This window comes from Plectropomus leopardus, chromosome 22 (genome assembly GCF_008729295.1).
Source record: "Plectropomus leopardus isolate mb chromosome 22, YSFRI_Pleo_2.0, whole genome shotgun sequence".
Classification (NCBI taxonomy): Eukaryota; Metazoa; Chordata; class Actinopteri; order Perciformes; family Serranidae; genus Plectropomus; species Plectropomus leopardus.
The window spans coordinates 4,831,114-4,855,019 of record NC_056484.1 but is presented as its reverse complement, the minus strand read 5'-3'; the positions used below and the strand labels follow the sequence as shown (position 1 = coordinate 4,855,019).

General features: G+C 39.6%; 1 protein-coding gene across 11 annotated transcripts in view; it reads left to right on the top strand.

Annotated features, from left to right (window-relative positions):
* The first annotated feature begins 1,039 nt into the window (after positions 1 to 1,039).
* ppp1r12a (protein phosphatase 1, regulatory subunit 12A) overlaps positions 1,040 to 23,906 on the top strand; it is a 67,210-nt gene continuing 44,343 nt past the window's right edge. For 5 of the 11 annotated variants that reach the window (XM_042510952.1, XM_042510954.1, XM_042510951.1 and 2 more), the window contains exon 1: positions 1,041 to 1,343. In XM_042510952.1, coding sequence (XP_042366886.1) covers positions 1,107 to 1,343 — 237 coding nt within the window. In that variant the 5' untranslated portion in view covers positions 1,041 to 1,106. Of the gene's footprint in view, positions 1,344 to 23,906 lie in introns of all 11 variants that reach the window. The other 6 variants (XM_042510949.1, XM_042510957.1, XM_042510948.1 and 3 more) reach the window with 2 other exon arrangements.

Here is a 23,906-nt window from a genome sequence, read left to right as displayed (position 1 = left end):
CACACCTATATTTACACATAATGCACAAACATAGGCTGACGAGCTCTATAGTGGCAGGCGTGGTTAACTAATCAGGGTATTAAAACAACTGATTATTAACAATTAAATAAATTACATAGAAAGACAAAACAATGATGCCAATGCCATATTACAAAACACTCAACATGTCTTTATAAAAACATTATATCAAGATTCTTTATATCAAAATCCATCTTTATATCAAAATACTTTATATTCATCTGTACAACACCAATACTCTATATTGAAATACATTATCAGTCTTTGTCACCTACGTTCGAATTTGTAATAAATAAAGGTTACGAGAGAACAGAAGTAATCTCCAGTACATACAAAAAGACATCTAAAAACAGATTAAATTCCAATGAAGAAAAAAAGTGCATAATCCTCTAAAGGAATAAAAATCGCAATGAGGGAAAACACTGTATCTAATTAATCCGTAATTGTGTTTTATCAACATTTCGAAAATAGCCCTTAAATTTTGTGCAAATCTGTAAAAGAAACCCACCTAGTAAGGGCTGCTGCTTTTAGGAGCGGTGGAAAGTTGAATACTTTTTCACTTAAAGATAAAATAGTTGCATTTATTTCATATGCATGTAATTTTTTACTTCATTTTTTGCTTTTAATAACCCATTTCATGCAAGAAGCAGCTAGCCCATAACTACCCCCCTTTGGACACCCCTGCTCTATATGTTATAAAATGGAGCACAGAGATGGTTTAAATATTTGCCACTGTATGTAACAGAGCCTCTCTCTCTCTGAAAATACTTGTGAGCTGAATGTTATGTAATATTTTCAAGTACTCTAGTCTTATTTGGTGTACACAGTCTATAAGGGATTACCCTGCTCACTCTCCCCTCATAATCTGCTGATGATGACGTTATACTGCAGCTCCAGCGCTCCACATCTCGCGAGATTATGGAAAACAATCCAGACGCCCTCTCTGTCTCTCTCTCTCTCTCCTCTGTCTCTCTCTCTCTCCCTCCTCCCCAGCCCTCCCTTCCCACGCCCCAGTGCGCTGTGGGATAGTGGCACTATAAAGTATATCCTCTCTCGGAGAAAGATAAGAAGCCCGAGACAGGAGGGGGATGAAGATGGCGGACGCCAAGCAGAAGAGGAATGAGCAGTTAAAGCGCTGGCTGGGCTCGGAAACGGACCAGGAGCCTCCTGTTCTGAAGAAGAAGAAGACGAAGGTGAAGTTCGATGATGGCGCCGTGTTTCTGGCCGCCTGCTCGAGCGGCGATACCGAGGAGGTGCTCCGAATGCTTGACCGGGGCGCTGACATCAACTACGCCAATGTAGACGGTCTCACCGCCCTCCACCAGGTTTGTGTCAGCCCGCTTTGTGTGTTGCCGCCTGCGTTGTTAGACACATTTTGCTTGCTAGCTTGTCCTGGAACACCTGTCAAATGGAAGCCATCCCGTTGTTTACCTACCTACCGAGCACCGACGTCCTTTTCGACGCAGAGTAACGTTATGGATAAACACACTGGCTTCCCATGAGCTCATTTACGGGCTACTTAAAGTCAGAAGAGCTCAAACCGTGTTTGCAGTTTTCAGAGTTTAATCCACAATAAGTTTAACGCTTCGCTTTCGGGACTGCTTTTTGCCCACATAAACTCGCCTAAGTCCAGCGGGTGCCGTCTAATTGCTGCACAGCTCCACTTCAGACAGGTCATCTTGTGTTGCCGAATAGTATTTTAATGGTCAATTGTTATTCTTTAGTAAAACTAGTTTCGGGCGTCACTATTGAGTCATGCAATGATGTTAATGTAAATGTTGTCATTAATGAGTCAAAATGTACTCCATAGCAATGGCTACAACCTGGCTAGCAGTAAAAGTGGTTTTGTTGATAAACCAGACTGCGGCTACTCTCTGGTGGAAGCTAGCTAGCGTTAGCCGCTTACAACGTCATTCGATTACAGGCTAATGTTATCCATTCATGGCCTTAACTGTACACCACATTTACGCAATGTACACACAGTTGACAGCAGTGTTTGGTACAGTAGCCAAAATGTGGTTAAGTGGCAAATTACTAAAGCGCAGTGCGAGCTATGTTAGCTACATTAGCAGTATAAGCTAGCTCTCCTTAGCTGTTTTGGAGCGTTAGCTAAGGTTAATTCATTCGTTAGCTAGCTTGTGTAGCGACGTCAGCGGACAACTTTGTGTGTCCAAAACTCACGTTTGGTGACTTTGGTGATTTTGGTTTCAACCTGCAACATTTGTGTGACAAATACTTTGCTATTTAAGTGGAATGTCAGCAGTGCTAAGCTAACTGTTTGCCCCCCTAACCACGGTAGCTAAGTTGACTAGCCTCTGTACTTCGAAAGCTAAATAATGAAAATGGCAGGCCGTTTTGGCTGTCGTTAGTCGATAACGCCAGGTCTGACTACTATATTGTACCTTAGCATGGCTAAATGTCTGATTTACAAGGTCGTTATGCATAAGTCGAGGGATTGATATATTGATATGTTAGCTTGTTGTAGTTACAGAAAGAAGAGCCAGATATAGCTAAGTTGGATTCAGTGCTGTGTACTGTATATACAGTAGATTTGCCTAAACTTTAATTGCCATAGTCTGGGCTTGAAGCTGCTTCACTGTAATTTGTGAGTACGCCAGTCAAGTTAAGGATTCGTCTGTATTGTGTACTACTCTGTTCATTTTGTGCTGTGCTCCGGGTATGACCTCATATCTCTACCAGTTACTGCTAAACAAATCGTGGTAAATATCAATAGCATTCTTTACCAGATCAATCAAATGAATCAATGCCTTTCTTGTCACAGCCATACAACGAAATTAGGTGTCTCCTTTGGGTACATAGACATTCACAGATGAGTAGACACACTGAATACGATATACATTAATTTTAAAACAATAATTAAGTATAAAAACAGGTTAATAAAGCAGATAATTATTGTAGGTAGTCATGAAATATTTCATATTTTCAGGATAAATTGCACATTTATAGAATATTTACCTCAGATGTTATTGCATATATCATATAGCTCAGTTATTTGCACTTTTGTTGTTTAATGGCTCTTTGGTTAAAGAAATTTATAAGTGTGAGCTTTTGGGACCTGTAGCGAGGGCAGCAGGGTGAAAAGGTGGTGACTTGTTTTAGATTAGTCTCTGATGATGTTTGTGGTCTGACGAAAACACCATCGGGTTCTGCAAATGTCATCCAGCGATGGTAACTGAGTGCCATTGATTTGTAATGCGGACTACTTGACTCTCTGAAGAGCTTTCCTGTCTGCTGTCAGACAGAAACATTTAAGTTCTTACATCTAGTAACATCTGCTGTAAATGGAATAAGATTATAGTATGTTAACAGCATCAGCTGATGTACTGCAACAGCAGGCTTTTTTCAGGTTGTAATACCAATTAAATTGTTGTTATATTTGTTAGATAGCTGAGAGTGCATTTTGAAAAACTTATCTGGCTGTTTTTGTACTCAGTGCATGTTTGTATCTTAGACCTCTGAGACAACTGGACACATCAGGGTGTTTTAAAAAAAAAAAATCAAAAACAAGTATTTACACAATTTCATTTATCGCATCAGCAGGAATGCTTTCTCCACCTGTTTATTTGGTTATCAAGTGCTTAAAAGATCTAAGAATGAGTGAAAGAATTGTTACATTAAAAGCTTAATGCTTGCATAGATTTCCAGTGATGTCACCTCATTACTCATGCCCGCAGTGACCTTACCGGGATGTATGGCATGTCCAAAACTTCCTTTCAGCTATTAAAAGTTTTAAAGGCAAGTTTTCTTTTAGCTTTATCTTTACATAATGAATTAATTTTGTGTGAATATTTGCTGGCTGCGCTTATAAACACTGTTGTTAAATCAACCACTCTCTGAGCTCAGAGTCCGCTATAATGAAATCTGGAATTAGCATGGCCCCCCTGTGCAAACTCATTGGGTGGAAACGTTGCCTTTTTTTGGGCTGATGTCCAGGGATGAGCTAGAGTGAGGAAAGAATTTGCAGTGCCGCTCTCCAGACCTAACCATCTCTGGAGACGAGGAGCTGCCGTGTGTATGTTTGTGTGTGTGTGTTGTAGGCCCGCATGTGATCCAGGGGTTTTGGGGTCTTATGAAGGAGTTGAAGAAGGCGATGCAGGGATTTCTGTTTTAAGTGCTAATCCGCAGAATTGCAGCGAGGTCAAGGTGATGACAGTCTCCAAAGATTACGTTAAGAGGAGATGGACAGCCAGAGTCATATGATGTCTTTCTTCATGTCATGCTCTCTCTTTTGCTTCAAGATAAAAAATATACATTGCTGGCAATTTTGACAGTTTAATTTTTTGTAACCTTATCAGCCCTATCCTGTTGAATGATTGACCTCTGGCTTTGTTGTGAAGTGGGTCATGTTGTTACATGAGGGCTCACTCCACACTGGTTGCCCCGATATCACTCCCAGCACTGGTGACCGGTGCAGGGTTATAAATACCACTGCCACAAGTTCTCCTAACTGGGTTTCAGGAGATGATACTAAGTTTGGGTATGACTCAGAGTCTGTCGCTCTGCTTTGTAGTGCAGCCCTGGCATCATCTCACATTTAGGCTAGAGGTTGTGTCTTTTTGTGAGTCATGGGGCTTCTGTCACTTAAAAAAATGACCTGTTACAGGAAGACCTGTAAACGTGTTCTCATCTATATGATGTGACTCATGATGGAGGCCATTACAGGCCATTTTGTTCATATAGACGTTGTTAGCGATGCGGCTTGGAGAATTAACCAGTTATAATCCGACAGCAACTTTTTGTTATGTTATGTTATGTTGTAGTTTCGATTGCCACTTTTGCACTGCCTGTTCAACGCAAGAATATTATACTGTTACACTGGCTTGCTGTTCTGTGTATAATGTTTGATGGTGGAATGTGGCTAACTCGAAGGCCGTAAATGTCTGCAGATTGGGGAAACAATGAGATTCAGGAGCTTGTTATCTCTGAGCAGAGGACGCGAGTTGTGGGTGTCACCAAACGTGGTAGAGACTCTTAGCATAGTTAAAAAAATATATAAATAAAATTATGTGACTATTTTCAGACAGGCACTCACCCGCCAGTGTAGTGGACAGCCTTTTGAGATTTACTGACCAAACAGAAATTCTACCTTAATTTTGGCAGGTGTTAATTTCGGACCCTGCTGACGTGCTATCTAAAATCACACACTGGAGCGGGATAATGCCGCCATTGTTTCGTTCTGTGAAAAAATGCAAAGGCGACATAAAGAAGGGATTTAGTAGTGGCTCTATAGTGCGATCTCTGTGTTAAAAGGGCGACAAACCGCTTGGATTCAGGTGGATGGTAAAGAGGATGTACGAGACGTGGGGGGTTCAGCAGACAAGTGGAGATTCCAGATCTCGACGGCTAAACTCGTCTCAGAGGGTAGCATTCCAAGTCCCGTCGTCCTGGCCCGTGCATTCCTCACATGACAGTCGCTGGAAACCATGGCAAAGAGAGAGCAGAGCAGACATTCCTCAGCTGTCACCTAAACCCCTCCCCTCCAGTCATTCTCTCTGCAGCTTTGCTTCTCGCCATACAATGCCAAGGCCCAGCTGACTGTCGCCCACTGAGCTCCATCAAGGCAATTAGTGTGGAGGTAACCAGGGCTTCACACAGGAAAATCTCCACGCTGACCCACACCTGAACTTTTTGTCTTTCACGGCCTTCGCTGATCCCCCATGGCCGAGGCGACAGGAATCAGTCCAGCTTAGCATGTCAGCGTTGGGTATTACAATGCCTTTGCTCTGTTGACATTACACACCCTCATTACGGCCCTGAAGTCTATGAACATTATCTTGCACTGTCTCCATGACAACGACTCAGCGAAGGTTGCTAGTCACTTGTGTTGGTGGATTTGCATGTACAGAGTGGGAGTTGCATAACACACTGAGCAGAGAGAGAGAGGGAGAGAGTGTCTGGCAGTGCTCAGCAGTTTGAAATCAATTTCATGAATTTAGTAATGGAACAATTATAGAGCATGTGGCGGAAGATGGTGAGGTGGCTGTGTTTCTTTTCATCCAGAGCGGCATCAGTCATATTAGCATGTTACATAATTGCTGTGGATCTCTCACTATAGCCCCAACCCCTGAGATTCTCAGCTGTGCCTGAGGCTCGCAGTTGGTCGGCGAGAGGAGCAAAAAAGAAATGCCTTTGACATGTCCCTGTCCTCATGATAAAGACATCACGGCATCCTCTTACAGACCCCAAGCCTCCTGTTTTTCTGCCCGAGGGAGAATATCCCGCCATCTCATGTGGAGAGGCCCCTCGGCTGAGACAAGCATCACATCTCTCACCTGTTTTTCTAGCCTGTACAACAGGTTATCGAGGAAAGCTTAATCCACAGAAATCTGTCAGGGCTCTAGCTGCCTGCATAATAACTCCCAGATCTGATGACTTTTAGATAAAGACTACCTAGGATTACATATTTTGAGGATGAGATGTAATACACAGTGCAGATTTCCAGCAGCGTGTGGGCTTTTGTAGGGGTAGTGTTGGGATGGTTTCTTTTATAACAAATTCCACTATGGGTTATTGATGCCTAAAAACATAATTTACTCGTAAAACCTCAATTAATAGTCTAGGCTGTCATTTGCTTAGATCACTGAAAACAACAGATTTATATTTGGGAAAAGCATCTATATAGGAAGGGCTTTTACTGTGTAAAAACTGTTGCTCAGCAAAGATAGGAAATACAATCAAAGTATTTATTTAACCCTTTTTCAAACCTGGGCAAATTGGCTTTTATTTTTTTCAAAAACATGGGAAAAAGGTAGTTAGAAACAAAAGAAGAAATGAGCCAGAGTTTAGCAAGAAATCTGTGAAAATTTGTCAAAATATCAAAAAACAAACAAAGAAGAGAGAACGTAAAACAAAAAAATACAAAGCGAGAAATGAAGTGAAAAATGCGTTTCAGTAAAATTAACTAAATGCACGAACTGTAGAGCAATGCTCTTTTGCATTCAGGTTTAATTAGGAATACTACTGATATTTGGTACATTGATCAAACTAATATCCATGTGCTCTTTGTGGATGGTTGTGAAATCTTTCACTTTCAGGTTGCTTTAAAAGGAGATGTATGTTCTTTTTAAATAAAGAGAAGCTTTTCTTGTCACACGTGTTGTAGAGACCAGCACGATTAAGTACTTTATTTTGACTTATTGTTGAACATCAAGGTGCAGGTAGTTTAGACAGCTTGACTTTGAAGTGCAGCCTTTCAGTCTATTTTGTCCATTGTTCAGGTACCATTGAGTAGTTGTGTACATGGCAGCAGGGTGCCTTGCTGTGCAGAGGGGACTATCTGCCATGTGAAGAGCCTGCATGTCTGTTTCCTTTGTTGGATTCATGCAGAGCTGCTGCTTCTGTGACATCACCAGCTGAAGAGTTATTAGTAGATAGATGGGCTTTAACCCTATAATACCGGGATCGACATCAGTTTTCTCGTGCTGCGCTCAGACCCCTTTCATGAGTGTTTAATCCTCTGAAACTGGAGAAAATTGGAATGATTTCTTAAAAAAAACCATGATGAGCAACTTGGCAATTACTGTTGGGGGGGATTATCAGATGTTATCAAAAGACAGGCAAACATGTCCAAAATGACATTTAAAAACGAACTATAGTCTCTGCTTACTATATTCTCTTCTCTTTCTCTTCATACACTTAAAATTATGTTACAGAAAAAACAAATATGTATATATTTTGTACTTTCTTGAGGTCTGTTTTTTTTTTGTTTTTTACTTTACTTTTATTTGCTTAATTTCATGTAATTTAATTGTAACTTTTTACTAATGTCCATTTCTTGTTAAGTTGCTTGACACCCTCTTCTTATGTTTTTAAAAAAAAATCGTGACGATTTGCTTAGGTATCAATGGGTTAAAGTAGACATAATAAAGGTAACTTACATTAAAATGTTGACTTAATGACATAAAATTTTATTATGGGGTTTTTATGGTAAATTACTCCAGCAAGTCTGTAACAGGATCTCCATGCCCAACAGTTAATGTCCGCACTGTCTTCCGGCTTTTGGCGTCTGCCGGTTTTAGAAGAAGTCTGCTTTCATATCACTATTCTTGCAAAACGTTGCACAAAGCCTGCAGGTTCTTTGTTTTGGTTTAAGGCTGTCTTACAGTAGCAGCCAGTCACTCATGCATCTCTAACATATTGCAGAATACATTAAGATGCAACTTAATAATTCATGGAGGGGAATCTAGACAGTCTAGATTTTATTGTTCTTTGTCTAGCATGACAGCCAATCCTCTTTGCATGTGATTAGCTTTTGTCATGTTTTGGTATTTTGTTGTGGCTAATCTCGACCTAATTACTGCTTGTCATATGAGTTATGAATGTTTATTATTGCTAATGACACATCTCTGTGTTTGATACTTCATTTCTGGTCTAAAAGCAAAAGCAGAAGCAGACACTAACTCATGTGATTTAGTTCTGTTCAATTCATAAAGGAGACTAATCACAATTTAATTTGATTGTGTTATTATTTAGTCTCTTCATTTCATTGTGCTTTTTTATCACCAGCTTCTCATACAGCTTTGTAGTCTTGAGGCTCCAGTAGAGGAAATATTATTGTATCATGAATTTAATAGCCACATGAACCAAAACAGTTCTTGAAGTAGTGAGTTGAGGTTTCAGTTAATTTTGCTTTCAGAAGCCAGACACCCATTAACTGTTAATTTACTGGTTAATTTCTAAGAACAAAATGCAAAATAGTGTGAAATACAAGAGACCTTTCCTTTTAGTCCTGCGCTCCTTTAACTCAGTGAGCTTTAGAGTTGCATTTCAAAGCCCTTTACCTTCAAAGGTTGTGAAATTTTAATGTTTTGTGGTAAAAATGTCTTGACTTCTTTTTATTTTCTGTTAGCTTTGGTGACACACAGGTGGCCAGCTGTGTTGAATATGTAAGTGGCTGATTTACTTTACTCATCAGCCCCAAAAAAACAATGGTGATCTATTGAATGGCTGCTAGATTTTGGAATCCACCTGACGGGGTAGGTGCGCAGTGTAGTTAACCGAAGAGCTGAAAATTAACCTATAGACTGCTATTCGTAACTGTTTAAAATTATTCTCTGCAGCCAAAGTGTTTAAAATCTGTTTCAGTTTACACAGTAAGCACCAATAGGTGTGATACCCCTGTGAGTTGCTTTGGGTTTTTTGAGTCAGTGTGGTCATAGTAGATGCTTTAATATGAGATAAATATGATATCCTTAATTTAACTTCTTACATAAAAGTAAAGGTCATGCAATGCGATGCTGCATTCCCTCCTGCAGTGAATCACTGTAGTGCTATTGTAACCTCCGCATGCTTGATGACAGAGCGCGTTTATTTTAGAATTGCAGCCCCAGAACATGTATATATCACCTGTGCATAATTGGCAGGTCTCTCCTTGTCAAGCTGGCCTCGCTCACTGTTTCATTCAGCCTCTCCACCAACCCCATAATCAACAGCAGGAAGTCCTTGTGGTGTTTGCGCGCCAATGATTTGCAACATGCCAGGTCATCTGCTGATTGTGACACGTCAGTGTTGTTTCCTTGCACAGTGTGTCACCATAACATGCATCACTTTGAAAATACACAGTCGTTGTGTAAGGTAAATTCAATTCAGTTCATCTTTATTGTCAATCTGATGTACATTTGCATGCATAGCAGAATGAAAGAGCTTTTCTAAGAGGTTTCAGCCGCAAAATATGAAAATAAATAACAATAAACACTAAGAACATCCTTACTGTCATTTAAAAACAATCTTAAAAACAAATGGTCCCTAAAAACAATATAAAATAAAATAATTTAAAAAGAAGGAAGGTTTAAAAATGTCCTATCCTTGTAAAAAAAAAAGAAAAAGAAAAGCACTATAGTATGTGTTTCCTCAAAAACTAAACCAATGCAGGCTCAGTTGATTCTGGTCTGAATGTGTCCTGTGCATCCCCGCTCTATTTCTGACACAGCTGTGAAAATGCATAGCGGGGATAAAATGCCAAAGGCATCCCCACCGGAGGATCTGGAACAGTGAGGACTCTCTGAAGTATGTCAGACAAGCTTTGCTGCAGGTTGGAACTGGTTCACCTGGGGTCGTAAGGAGAATTCCTCAGTAGAGTGAACCTTCTGCCACGTATATGATCTGTGCTGACTTGAAGGCAAGCCTATGGACTTGACCTTGGCCAGAAGCACATTTGATGTGGCGCAGGTTTTTTTTTTTTATGACCCACTTAACTTTAAGACTTTTGTAATTGTCGCATTGCCATAATGTGGCAGTGCAGCTGTATATGAATTAAAGATTTTATTTCCTTTGTTGTCTCCCCACAAGTTATAGGTTTCAGGGTGGAGAATGTATTGCTGCTTGTTCCACCTTGGATGTATGAAATCACTATATTGCAAACATCAAGTATAAACTATCACCTGGCGTTTAACGCTGCTGCTGTAACAGTCAAACTTTTCTGCCAACTGCTAATATCTAACTGTTGACCAGAAGCTTCAAATTCACAGCGGAAAAATTAACACTTCTTCCCCAAAAAAGTCAGGTGCTTCAGAGTAAAAGCACCAGTTGTTCCACTTTAATTAATTTCATTATAAGTAAACTTTATTTAACTTAATTATTGACAGTAGTTTATTTCACTTTATTGCAATAGTGGTTTATTTATTTTAGTCTACAGTAGTTTAGTAATCTACAGCATGTTATTTTATCTTGACTAAATATAAAATAAGTAAATAAATATAACTTTGAACGTACTCATTTCAACATGCATTTTAATTAAATTTTAATTAAGCTTTAATCAAAAGTAATCGTATGTATAAACTGTAAACAAATAAATGGGGAATACAGAAATAACACTCATCAGTATAAGGCTTGAATCTCTCTGACACAAGTTTTACAGGGTAATATCTGGAAAGATATTTCCATAAGCTTGTCACTGATAAAGTGTTTATCACAAATACTCTGTTTTTTTAAGGTTTAGTATTAAATAAGGAAGATGAAAAACATCAGAAAAGGGAAATTTGCATAACTTGTGTTCCTCATATCTTTGTTAAAGCACTTCTCTTATTTCTCACACTATTTCAAAATTAACAGGTAGATCTGCTGCACTCGAGTGCCCTTTTTTATCTCTTTCTCTCGGCTCAATGCATTTTGATGACGTCAGCGTGTCGTACTATTTCCCACCCATACATGAAGTTGTAGCTCTTATCACTGCATCGTGTCACGTCTCAAGAGGTTGATGATAAATAACATGCAAGCTTAATTGCCTTTCTAGACTTTTAGTGTAAAGCAGATGTGTAAAAGAGTGCAGGTGCTTTAACAGGTTAATGCTCACCACTTGCTTTTCTGTCACCCCCCACTTATCCAAGCCATGCATAGTATTGAGCTGCTGTGAAATGTTTGTGGGATGACTTCAGCATGTTTTTTTTCCCACCCTGTGGCACATCGTGTCTGTCTTCCACCTAAGCCAGGTCTTCATGCAGCCGTCCTGCTGTTGTTTGCTTGGCGGCAGTCACATGTCTCACGCTGAGTGTTTTTTATGGGCTGTTTTGAACTAAAAACACCTGGACCCAGAGACTGTGAACTCCTCATTGTCTTACAGAGCAGCGAGTACAATTAAGGCACAGAGCGCATGTCCATTTGTTGTCTGTGGAAGGGTGAGGTTACATTCTTTCCATTTATTCTCAAAATGGCTGCGTCTTCAGCTGACGGGATGAGCGACAGAGGTGAACATGGTGATCTGCCCATTAAACACAATCTACACTTTGTGTTACTGTTAGGGCAGGATATACAGAACATGGTATCTTTACGTTGTCAGTTGGGAAAATTATTGTACATAGTTGCAGTATAGCTTACTGTAATTTAGAAAATATGTCACGTTATGATTATTCTGTTGCCAATTTTTGTGAAATGACAGAAGGCCAGGGGCCAGTTGCAGCAGCCACATACAGGTTTCTAGAATTTAAGGACATTTCTCAGATTTTAGGAAATTTTTTAGGATTTTAGGACATTTCTAGGATTTTAGGACATTTCTAGGATTTTAGGACTTTACTAGGATTTTAGGATGTTTCCAGGATATTAGGACATGAGGGGCTTATCAAGAAATCTTCCACCGGTACTTTTTTCTTTTCCATAAACAAGCTTTATTTTGATGCTGTTTTATGCACTTTGGCATCTTATGTAAACTAAAAGTACAAAAACAGTTTCCAGTGTGAATCACTTTTTTTAAAATTGTGAATTAAAAGTGGCTTAGGGGCACTTGTCGGGGCCAGATTTGGCCCGCAGGCCGTAAGTTGAGGAAAACTAGTGTATTCCACGACTAATATCAGCTTATAGGATGAGCTAATATATTGCTGCCCCACTAAGTATAAAGCTCTTGTTTTACTCTTGATTGGCATTGATTTTTGTTAGAGCTGATCCATGAGTGGCCATGAGATTGAATGAACCTGCTGTCCATTAGTGTTCTTGTGAGTAAGTGCGTGCGTGTGATACTTTTCCTGCAGATAAATAGCAGTGTCAGTAAATGGGCCTGAACCATGATAGCTTGAGTACTTTGGCTTGTGATTCAAATGGGCTTACATAAGTATGACCTCTGTGTTAGCTGGAAGGCAATGTTTTTTGCTATTAGTAGATCTGTTTTTTTATGTTTTGAATAACACAAAAGCTTTCAAACTTTGTTGCATGCCAAATGTCCCTCATTGGACTTTCTGCTGACTACATGGTGAAGGAAGATGATAGCTCAAAGCTTGAAGAATTCATTCATAACTTTGACGTGCAAATTCTTAATCAATGTTCAAATGCCGCTGTGATAAAAGATATATATAATAATTTCCAAAATTCATGTTTTTATCTCACATAAAATTCACACACATTTTAGAACATATTTGTAGTCTTTCAGCCCCTCAAAACATGTTTACGTTGGTCAAAAAATTGTTTACCGCACACAAAGGGATACACATACCTAGGGATGGGTACCAGTTACATTTGAATCAATACTGGTACCTTTTTTCATTACCTGTAATTGGGCACTGGTACCCAGCTGTACCCTTTTCTGATGCTTAACTTTCTCTTTAATGACAAACATTTAATTTTTTAACAAGCTGCAGGGGTGACATAATAGACTAAAAGGCAGTTCTGGTCCTCTGCTCTTTTCTAATCACACAGAGAGCTAATCTTCTGTCTCTCTCTGTCTGCTTTTGTGTATCTGCTCATCTAACAGTGATACTAGGCAAAACCAAAATAATATGGATACACCCAGATGCTGAAACAAGCAGAAGTGGCAGTTTGGCGCTGTAGCAAGAGTTTTGGCTTGCTGGGAAGTTCTCCGGGTTGCTTTGGGGCGCCTCCGAAGTTTATCTTAGCAGCTCTGCAGAAGTCTGCGTTGGCCTTGGAGCTCCAAGTTGGTTTCCAGGCTTCAGGTCAATTTGCAACACTTCACTTCCTATCTAGACCAGGTATTCTCACCCAGATTCTCTCTCAGGTACCTAAATTTGACACAGATGGATTTAACATGAATCAGAAATGTTGAGTCAGTCGAGTCAATTGAGTCAATTCGGTCGGTACCCTTAAAAGTACCTACTTTGGTAAACAACCCTACATAAACAGACCTGTACATCCCTTAATTCAAATTGAAGATTTTTTAAAATGATGTCATAAAATAAAGAAATGTTTAAAAAAAAATACTCTTTTCATTTTACTCATCAATCAAGTATCAACTAATGTGAAAACAGATTGCAGTAGAAGTAGAGATAGAAAATGATGATGCTTTTGTTCATCAACTAGAGGTAACAAAGAAATCATACAACTGTAATATCAGGAGTGATTGCACAATAAGACACTGACAGTACCCTCAAATAAAATTTTATCTCCATGTTTTATAGAGCATAAATGTCAGGTCACTGATTCCAATCAAGCTGAGATGTTAATAGACTGTAAAATGAATAATTAATGAACCACAACCATGCTAAGACACAGTCAGGTTAAGATACTCAAGGTCTCATCCCCTGGCAGATTTTATAGATCATGTTGTATAAAATACTGGTCCACTGTAGAGAAATCTGATTCAGTGATTAATTGATGCTTGATTAATCCTGGTTCTGTGTTTACTCTCCATCTAGAGTATATCAACTGACAATGTGCACATCTTTTCGCTGCACATCTTTTCATATCAGGGGCATTGTCAGGGGCATTGGTTCCATGCGATGCATGTTTTAAGCAGCTGGCATCAATTATTGATAACTTATGCGGCTAAAAATCAAACAAAGAGCAAAAATTTGCATCCATACTCCTTTGTGTCTGATTCAGGTGGTTTTGATGTAAAAATGGATGTCCTTGTGCTGTGTGCTGTCAGACCCAGATCTCTGTGAGGAAAGGGGGGCTATTGCTCTTCTTTCCTCACTGAGGTGGTGATGGTAGGAGGGGTCAGGATCAGGGTGTTGGAGATTTAAGGCCAGAGAGGAACAGGAAGTGGCTGTTTATTTTTCTCATTTCCTCTTTGAGGCTCCACTAGTGAAGCTGCTTCTTCCACTCCCTCTGCTTTATTTCTGACAGTAGCCTGACATAGACACACATGTAAGCTTAAAAGCATAGTGTTATCTACACTGGCTTGCATAATAATTTACTTAAAACCGGGCAAACAAATATGCATCCTTGTCATTGTTTGTACATCATGCATGTGGTGAATAAAATGTTTGCTTTGTTTTTTGACAAATTCTGGAATAATTTATTAGATGGAGATGACTGAGGTCTGTGTATTGTTGCCTTGAAATTTATGAATAAAATCTCAATCCTAGTTGGATGTCTTTCTGTGGGCTGCAAGTGTATCTTTTTGTAGGGCAGATGAAGAGCAAGTAAAAGCCATTTTACACCAAGCAGGTCTACAAAATGTGTAAAATTAATGCTTGTACACCTAGGTAACATTCATGCGAGAAAAAGAGATTTGGATGGCCCTTAATTTCAGCGAAATTTCCATTTGACAAATGAAATCCTTTCTTCCAGCTGATGTCATACCGCTAGGTCATGGCTGGCTTGCTGCAAAATAGGAAATGTTTCATAAGTTTGGTTTCTGCTTCAGCTGATACAATCAAGATGCTAATGTAGATGGTTTTCACTTGCTAATGTTGTGTTGGCCATGGTCTCAAACAGACATGTGGCATGTGGCTAAATTTTATGCAGAATAATGTTGTTGTATCACAGGGTGCTACTCTGTCAGAACTTCTTCTCTGGTTGGTATTATGTAGAGTTTTATGCAGCAGTGATATTGCAATGGTGGTGAGGCTGTAACCCTCTAAGAAGAACAACCTACTCAAGTTTCTTCATGGATAGGTGATTGTCAGATCGGATGTCTCATGTTTGGAGCAGCAGGTCAGTGTAGTTTGTTGGTTTCCGAGTGGTGTAGTTGCCAACTATGGATCTTTGTAACTGTAGGGAGTGTGTATTATTCAGAGAAATGGACAGGGCAACAGAGTTTCAACAATATAAGATTTTCACAGTAAAATAATAATAAAAAAAATATTGTCTCATTATTATGATTATCACTTAGAATTACTTTTAAAGGAACAGAAAGGGGTCTTTTTATGGGGAGTGAAATTACATTGTATGACTATAATTTAAAATTGACACCATTTTAATGGAAGTATGTATAAAAAGTCTCTCTTTAGAAAATAAGTAAAATCAAGAAAATATCATCCTGTTATTTTTTTTTTTCAATACTGTAGATAAGCAAACATACACACCAATTTTGATATCACAGTATATCTTGAAATTGGTATACTGCTGCAACCCTAATGGGCATAATTTAGGCAAAAAAAATTTTCTTGACAAAAATAATGCGTAGCAATGGGGATAAATTACACCACAGCAGGTTTACACTATTTCCTCACCAATTTTTTTCATAACAATTATGAGAAACCACTTTAAAAAATACCATATTGTGAAGTGCGGCTTCTCAAAATCTAGTGTACAGTTGTCTTGTTCCTTTTGTTTACATATCGGTAGTTTATCAAAGTTAAGGTGTAGATTACACTGTAATCACCTCATTTCAGCGACAGAATTAGTCTTTGTCTTTGCGTGACAGTTCAGCTCTCTGTTGCGATGCAGTTTCTCTGGTGATGATCCATATTTGTGCTGGTAATGGCTATAAATTGGTAGAATGCCTGCAGGACAGACCCTGGCACCCACACTATCCATTTAACCTCTTGGGCTCACAGCTTGTTGGCATGAGTGGTGACACAGTGCCAGTACGCTGGGGGAAGAGGGGAGGGGGTACACTGTGGTTAGTCCTCAATGCCTCTTTAGTGGACTGACTGTCAGTGACTGCTGACTGAGCTAACTGTCCTCCGTATAGTGGCCTCAGCATAAGGCTTCTATTATATGGAAATATCAACGGAGGTTGTATTCTGCCATCTCTGTGTGGCTATCTGACCTCGCTGCCTCCCCCCCTGCCCGGTACCCCCTCTCGCCTTTGGACCCCTCACATGGAAACTAATTTGGCTCTCAAGTGGGGCTATTGTTTTGGCTGCTGAGCGAAAGCTCAAGTGAAACATACAGTCACAATCTCGCCGGCATTTTTTCTCCCCCTCTTCCTCAATCCTCTTTTTCCATGGGAATCCCAGGGCCATATATGGTCGTCCTCAGTAGCAGCAGCAGCAGCTAGAGCACTGAAGGCTCTGTGTGTGTGTGCGTGTGCGTGTGCGTGTGTGTGTGTGTGTGTGTGTGTGTGTGTGTGTGTGTGTGTGTGTGTGTAGTCTGGTTACAGCTCCCAACAGGGCTCATCTAGTAGAGGGACCCAGCTGGTCGCCCCGCAGCGCTCTCACCCTCCCCCTTGTACCCTCTGGCCTCATGAACCCTGCCAACAGCACAGGAGCTGTGAGCTCTTTGTCTCAGGCGTAAACACACACAGATGTATACTTTACAGAACATTCACACTAAAGTCTCTCCCTCAAGTATAGATTCACTGATCCTCATGTAGTCTTTTTGTCTGGATTGTTCTATTTATAATATTTTTTTTTTTTTTTTTTACTTTTTCATCATATCTCTTTGTCTGGGCTGATCTAACACACACATGCAGACACATAACGCACTCATACTTACATGCAGGCGGTAAGAAGGAATTCCTTTTGTGGAAGTGGCTGCGCGCCTCTGAGCCGATGACGTAGCCCACGAGGAGTGGCCAAAGCGCTGATGCCTGAAGCCCCAAGGCTAGGAGTATTACTTATCTGGGAATTTCTCCACTGGTATGCTAGTCCAGGGCCTCGCTGCTTACTGGTTAGGTGGTTGCGGATAGGAGTACTATAGGAAGAGGAGAAAAGTAAGAGAGAGGCCAGAAGAAGCTGCTTTGTTGTCCATGTTGTTGCTTTATATGGGAGAAAACTGGACTTTCCCCTTTGAAGAACAACAAACAACATGTCCTATGTTATTAAGCTTTTTTGTGGATGCCTTAAGCACATCTTCTGAAAGCCAACAAGCCTCTTTTTTTTTTCTTTTTTTCTTTTTTCATGCAATGTTTTAGAAACCTTACACCATAATACCTAGATAATGTTTTGGCTGTCCTGACAGATACTAGAGAGTTTCAGCCATCATCCATCTCACTGCAGAAATTACAGCAGTTTCACTCCCCCCCACTTCACACACAGAGGAGAAAACTACAGAGAGATTACTGAACGCACCAGATGATTGCAAGGGATGGCAAAAATTAGCAAATTTGTTTTTCTGAGTTTGTGTCCAATATGTTTTTTTAGTGAGAGTAGTAGTGATGTCATACTTCATCTCCACGTTTTTAAAGAGTACTGAGTGTTTTGTGGTTGTGTCCTGATCCCAATCAAAGTGAGAGTGACTCGAGTCTTGTGGTTTGGGGATTTTAACGGGGGGGGTCTATGATAAGCTCTGGGTTTGTTGCTGTTGTAGTTTTACATGTAGTGAATGTAGCGTAATCCACAGACATCAATCTCTCTGGGAAGTTTTTATTTATTCAGTAGAAAGTTCAGTCATCCTTATAAAATCTGTTTACAGTGAGGTCTGTGGATTATCCTTGAGGAATATTTTAATAATTTTTTCTGAAAAGACATGTCTCTTTTGAGTTGAGAATAACAGTTTTCAGTGATCGAGCACCACAAACAAAATTCCCTTCACCACCATTGGCAAATAAAGCCCAAATCTAAACTATTAGCGGCCCTATTTCTGGGAAAAAAGGGTGAAAGGGGTGTTAAAATTTATGCTCAGGGCTATGCTTATGCATTCGTACGCAGGACATTTTCTTTTTTTTTCCTTTTTTTTTAAAAAAGTATTTTTTCAGGCGTTTTTGCCTTTAATTGATAGGACAGCACAAGTGTAAAAGGGGGAGAGAAAGAGGGAGCGACATGCAGCAAAGGGCCGAGGCCATAATTGAAGTGATAGCAGCTGCGGTGAAGGCTCAGCTGATATTATCACGCATCCCTAATTCTATGCTTCCGCCCTGTTTTGCATTTAATGTTTACATTTTATACAGTTTTTGCAGTTGTATTCCCGTTTGAATTAATGGCTAATTTGTTGCAGCATTTACAAGTCAGAAAAAGTTGGATTTGTGCATCCCTTGCATAAACGTGTGACTGAATAAAGTAAAGAGCAGCATAACTGATATTTTGGGGATATCCCATGCCCCTTTGGTTTGGAAGTCTGTTTAAGCATTTTGAGAATAGGTGATGCTGTCAAGTTTGTAATAGTGCTGCTTTTAATTGTGTCTATACAGTATGTGCATGTTTTTGATGTAATTTATTTGTGGTAGCATCTAGAATATGGCAATTTTTCCCCCACAGTCTGACATAAAAGCACTGTAGTTTGATTTGTGGTACCTACGATGGTTCTCATGACATTCCTGGTCACTCGGACACTGACGCTGTTGTCTGCCCTGGTTGTTATCAGGGCCATGATGCACCATTGACATTGTCATTGAATGTAGAATAGCTGCTAGCACAATGGGCTTAGCTGACCACCTCTGCCACTGAGTTCTCTGCCAATCTCAGCAGTAAAACGTTCGGGAGCTACAACAGGAGCTTTCTGCAGGGTGCTTGAGTTAGCCATCTGAGGGTGCTACTAAAGGAAGTCAAGGAGGGGAGGGGTCTTCAAGTGTCTCCTTGATGTGGAGTGCTGCTAAATTAAGCTCGGAGCTCTCTGTACGATGGCCCAGAAGATAATAAACCTACCCTTTTATACACACACAGTAGTAATACCAATTCACTATAGCATGAAGAAGACTGTGCTTATTTAAAGTGTTTTGTCTGGAGTGTCAGATGTGTCTGTCTGAAGTGAAACAGAAGGTGCACCATCTCAAAATGTTGTAATTTTCTTATGGGTTGAGCCACTTAAATTCCTGTTAATGTTTGAACAGGAGAAGCTCATGACCTCCCCTGGTGTGATGGAAGTTTGTGTAAACGTGGAGTACACAGACAGAAACTAATAGCATTATGGTTTGGTAAGCTTGTTACAGTCTTGTAGCTGGGTAAGCAGCGGTATAGTTTTAGTTAATGAGGTATACTACAAGGTAGATAGGTAGGCTGTGGGTATACTCTCCTATATATTTAAATCTGAATATGACAACTGAATGACTATTTATTGCATTTGCACTAATCATCTCATTTGCACAATAATCATGCACTTCCCATTTATACTTGAAGATGGTGCTTGTGTGCTTTCATGTGTGCCCTCCTTTAACTGTAATTTTAGTACTTAATTAGTGCTTACCTGCTTTATATACTGTTTCTGTTCTTTTGTTTGTGTACTTGCATGTAAAGGGGGTCTTGGAGAAACAGCATTTTAATCTGTCTATGCCCTATGTATATTTCATAAAAATATAGATGTGGCTATCCAAATGTAATTTCTTTTAGACCAAATTACAGTTTGTTGACAATAACTGTGAGGTAGAAAATCCAAGTACATAAAATGAAACTGCATGGAGCAAACACTGCTTCAGTTGCTTAGTTTTTGACACCTAAAAACGCATCAATATCAGTTTAATTATTAAATATGCTATATTTAGAGTTTTATTCAATGCTTTACCTCGCTGTCAGACAGTAATTTCAAGGGGGCATTGAAACTGTTATCTGGCTAAAATATGTTTTACTGCGGCTCCCATCCACAGCAGTGAATTGTTTAGCTTCTGTGCTGGTAGATTTGGTTTATCAAAGACACAAACAAAGCAGCACAGTACACAAAATAAATAGAACAGATACGTCAGATGGGTTGGACCACCCTGTTATGTATGTATCTTGAAATGTTAAAGTTACAGCTGAAAATGAACAAAGAAATAACTGAAATAAATTGCCATTTTTTTACGCAGAGAGTGGTGTGTCCATAGAAGTCATGTAGTCTCGGCCTATTTACTGCAATACAGTAAGAAAGTAACCATACTGTTTTTTTGAATGTTTTAAATATAGAAACTATAATTAGTAGCAGTGGTACACATATAATCCCACTACAAGACATCTTTTTTTGGCCATAAAAGGACATGAGAATTATTCCACAAGCCATGACTGCAAGGGGTTAAAAAAAGAAGAAAGATGGTACCTTGAGATGCTTCTTTTCAACATTAGTGGGTTTTTTTTGTTGTTGTCTGTCAGTGGTTTGCTTTTTGCGCTGCCTTCAGGGCCTATCCGAGCAACCCCTGTGTGCTTTAAAATGAAGTCTTTTCTCTATTTATTTATGTTTCTTACAAAAGCCTGACAAGGCCTGAACCCATGTTCTCTTTTTGGCTTTGTTGTCGTGGCAACAGACCGGCCTCCTTTCTTAGGTGCACGTCATGGGCGCATATTTGGGCCCGCTCCGAGAATGGCTTAGCCCATCTTCTTTGCGGCGCTGGTAGGGAGTCGGGCTCGAATTCCTCCATATTATTTCAGGATTAGACTGGTGCATATGATGGACACTGTATTGTTTCTGTCCTAATCTTCTCCATATTTATCCCCGCTGGCCTGGGAAGGTTTATTAAGCTAATCTCTTGATAGTGCCTATAATCAGCTCCACGCAGGTGCAGTTAATTTATGAGTGTGTGAAGTGAAAGATATATAAGTGGCTCTGCTTTATTTAACTTTCTGTCTTAGGATTTTGTCAACATGAACAACACGGAGGAGGAATTTGCATATAGCATTTATGACCCCCGTTTATCTAGCAAGGTTAGGCCTGATGACATGCTAATGTTTGCCTATGCCAACAGTATGTATCCCAGTTGTAAGGCCACTTTGTGTATTGTTGTGTCATCTCTCTCTTCCCATTAACTCTGGTTGGCTCGGGACAGGTTTCTCTTTCTTGCTCTTTTATAAAAGGCTATTTTTTCTTGACATATACAGGACAATGGTCCAGTGACATCTGGCTGATGTTTATTTTAATGTGTAATGTGTAATGTGTAATGTGTGTGTGTTTTTATAGAAAACTTAATTTTTTTCTGATTTTTTTTCCCTCTTTTTTATTTTTTTTATTTAGTTTTGGTGATTTGTAAAGCAAACTTATTTCATGTTCATGTTTTCTCTAAAATAAATTGTACTTTTTTTTCTTTATTAGCAATTTTTGGCTTTTTGTCTTTCTGATATTTTTGGTGATTCTTGTAGAAAACTTTTGGCGTTTCTTTGTTTGCTTTTTTCCATTTAAAAAAAAAGTTTTTGGCAATTTTCATAGAAGACTAAAACATTTGGTGTGATTTGTTCCATTTTCTTACATTTTTGAAAGGCATGTTTTCTTTAAAAATCACCATTTATCACAGCCATAAACTGTAAACACAGAAATGTTCAAATTTTCCGCAGTCCTGGAACACATCATGTGAGGCACTGAAATTATGTTTGAACAGAGTTTAAATTTTATGTATTTGAAAAACGCCAGGCAATTGGGGCAAGAAAAAAAATGGGGTCCTTGAAAAATCATTGAAAAGTTTTGAAATTTTGCCCATGAAAATGTGTGGGAACCCTGGAAATAAGATGCTAAGTGGCCTGTCACAACCTCAAAGATCAAACAGGCTCTGTCGAACGCATTACAGTAGATCCTGCTCCGCTGTGCATTCCTGCAGTATAAACTTTAGATAGCCTGTGGTATTATGTTTCCACTTTACAGCGCTGCTTAAATGTGACGTGTCCACCTGATGTGAATTTCAGTCTTTAGAGTTTTCTCCCTTTTAGACTTGGAGGAATATTGCCAGCTTTTCTCTTACACTCCTCAAGGAAAAAGTTTTAATGATGCCTACTTTATGTGGATTATGGCTTTTCCTCAGATTGGACTTTTGACTCCCATTGACCACGGTTCAGATTTTTCCAACTTCAATTAATTCCTAATGAGAGATTAGTGATTTTTCGCTGCTTTTCTTGCTCCACTGCAAACCAAATCCCACAAAGGCTAATGGATAAACAAAGCTGTTTTCAGGAGCTGGTGCACACAGTGCACATTAAGCTCTATCAACCAATCGAATGGAGCATCCGGTGTCCATTGATTTGGTTAGTACTTGATTTTTTTTTTTCCTTTTCTTTTTTTTTTCGTTGTTACGTCAACTTCCCAGAAGCCTCTGTTTCCATTAGAGAGGTCCTTTTAGCAGAAAGGGTAGGACTCATCCTGTAGTCCTGCTTGGCAAACTGACAGGATACATCAAGTGATATCTGATGTGCTGTGGCCACGTGGTGTTTAGCCAGTTGGTATTTCTTTCTCTTTTTAAAGGCAGCGACCTTGGCTTTCTCAGTTCTAATATATATATAGATACACAGAAATGGATCCAACATGTTTATATGCATTGTGCCATATTCCCTCTCTGAGTATTTGGGATGTCACAAGAACTGCTATTACGGTACCAAGTCAGTGCCAAAATTCTGCAATTCCCTTTGACATGACAGGGCATCACATAAGTTTTAATTGTTGTAGTCTGCTGTTTAATGCCAAAAGATGAATAAAAACGCCTGCTATTGTCCCTATAAGATAAAAGGGTGTTCTATAGTTGTAATAAAAATCACATTTTTACTTTGGGTTTGTGTTTTATTTAATGTCTTTGCTGGATTCTTCTTTATATACCTTGTAATGCTGTCAGTCTTATTGTCATCATTCTTTACAAGGCCTCCACTCTTCACCCCCTCTCAGGCACACTGGCCAAACAGGTTTAAATGGCAACGTGTCTTCTGGGGAGTGAGTCATTACATGTCTGAATGTTTCACTACGAGCACAGCACAGATCCTATATGTCATTTCTGGGCTGAGTGTGATGTGCGAGACAGGATTAAGCCCGCAATGTTTCTTAATATAACTTCAATTAATAGTCGGATCCCCCTCCTCTGCTCTGTGTGACTCACTCTGCCTCCTCTCAGATATGAAATGTTTTGTTTTCACAGATTTATGTGAAACATGGAGGTGAATGTTGGTGTGATGTAGGGTTGCTGTCCTTTATACTGCTCTTCTATTCATTCTTCTTGAGGAGTGTGTTATCCCATCAGCAGTACACAGAGGACACCAGCACCACACTTTCTCTCAACTTTCCTCTTTCTCCTGTCCCTTTGGCTACTACGCTGTGTACACTTTTGATGCAGGCTGTCACTCTGGCACCTGTCAGCCACACACAATTACAGCCATTAAGGGATTACCTTTGTTGGGCTGCAATAGCTTCTAGGAGGAGCCAGCGGAGGAAGGCTGGTGACGCACTAAAGAGGGAGGTCACAGTTGGCGCAGCGTTCTCCTTAAGGGGCTTGTTTCCATTCTTAGTGTAGAAGGAGACTTTGGAGAGATAATAAGTGTGTGTGGGGAATGACTGAGGGGGAGGATTTAGATGAGGGCATGGAGGACAGTTTTTAGATGAGACGCAGAAACTGTAACAATCCTGTTATTCGGTCCCATCATGTTGGCAGTCAAAAGTCAGTGCAGTGCATTAAATATATAAGGAACTTGATACACTTAATCAAGGTTGACTGATTGAATGCATACAGT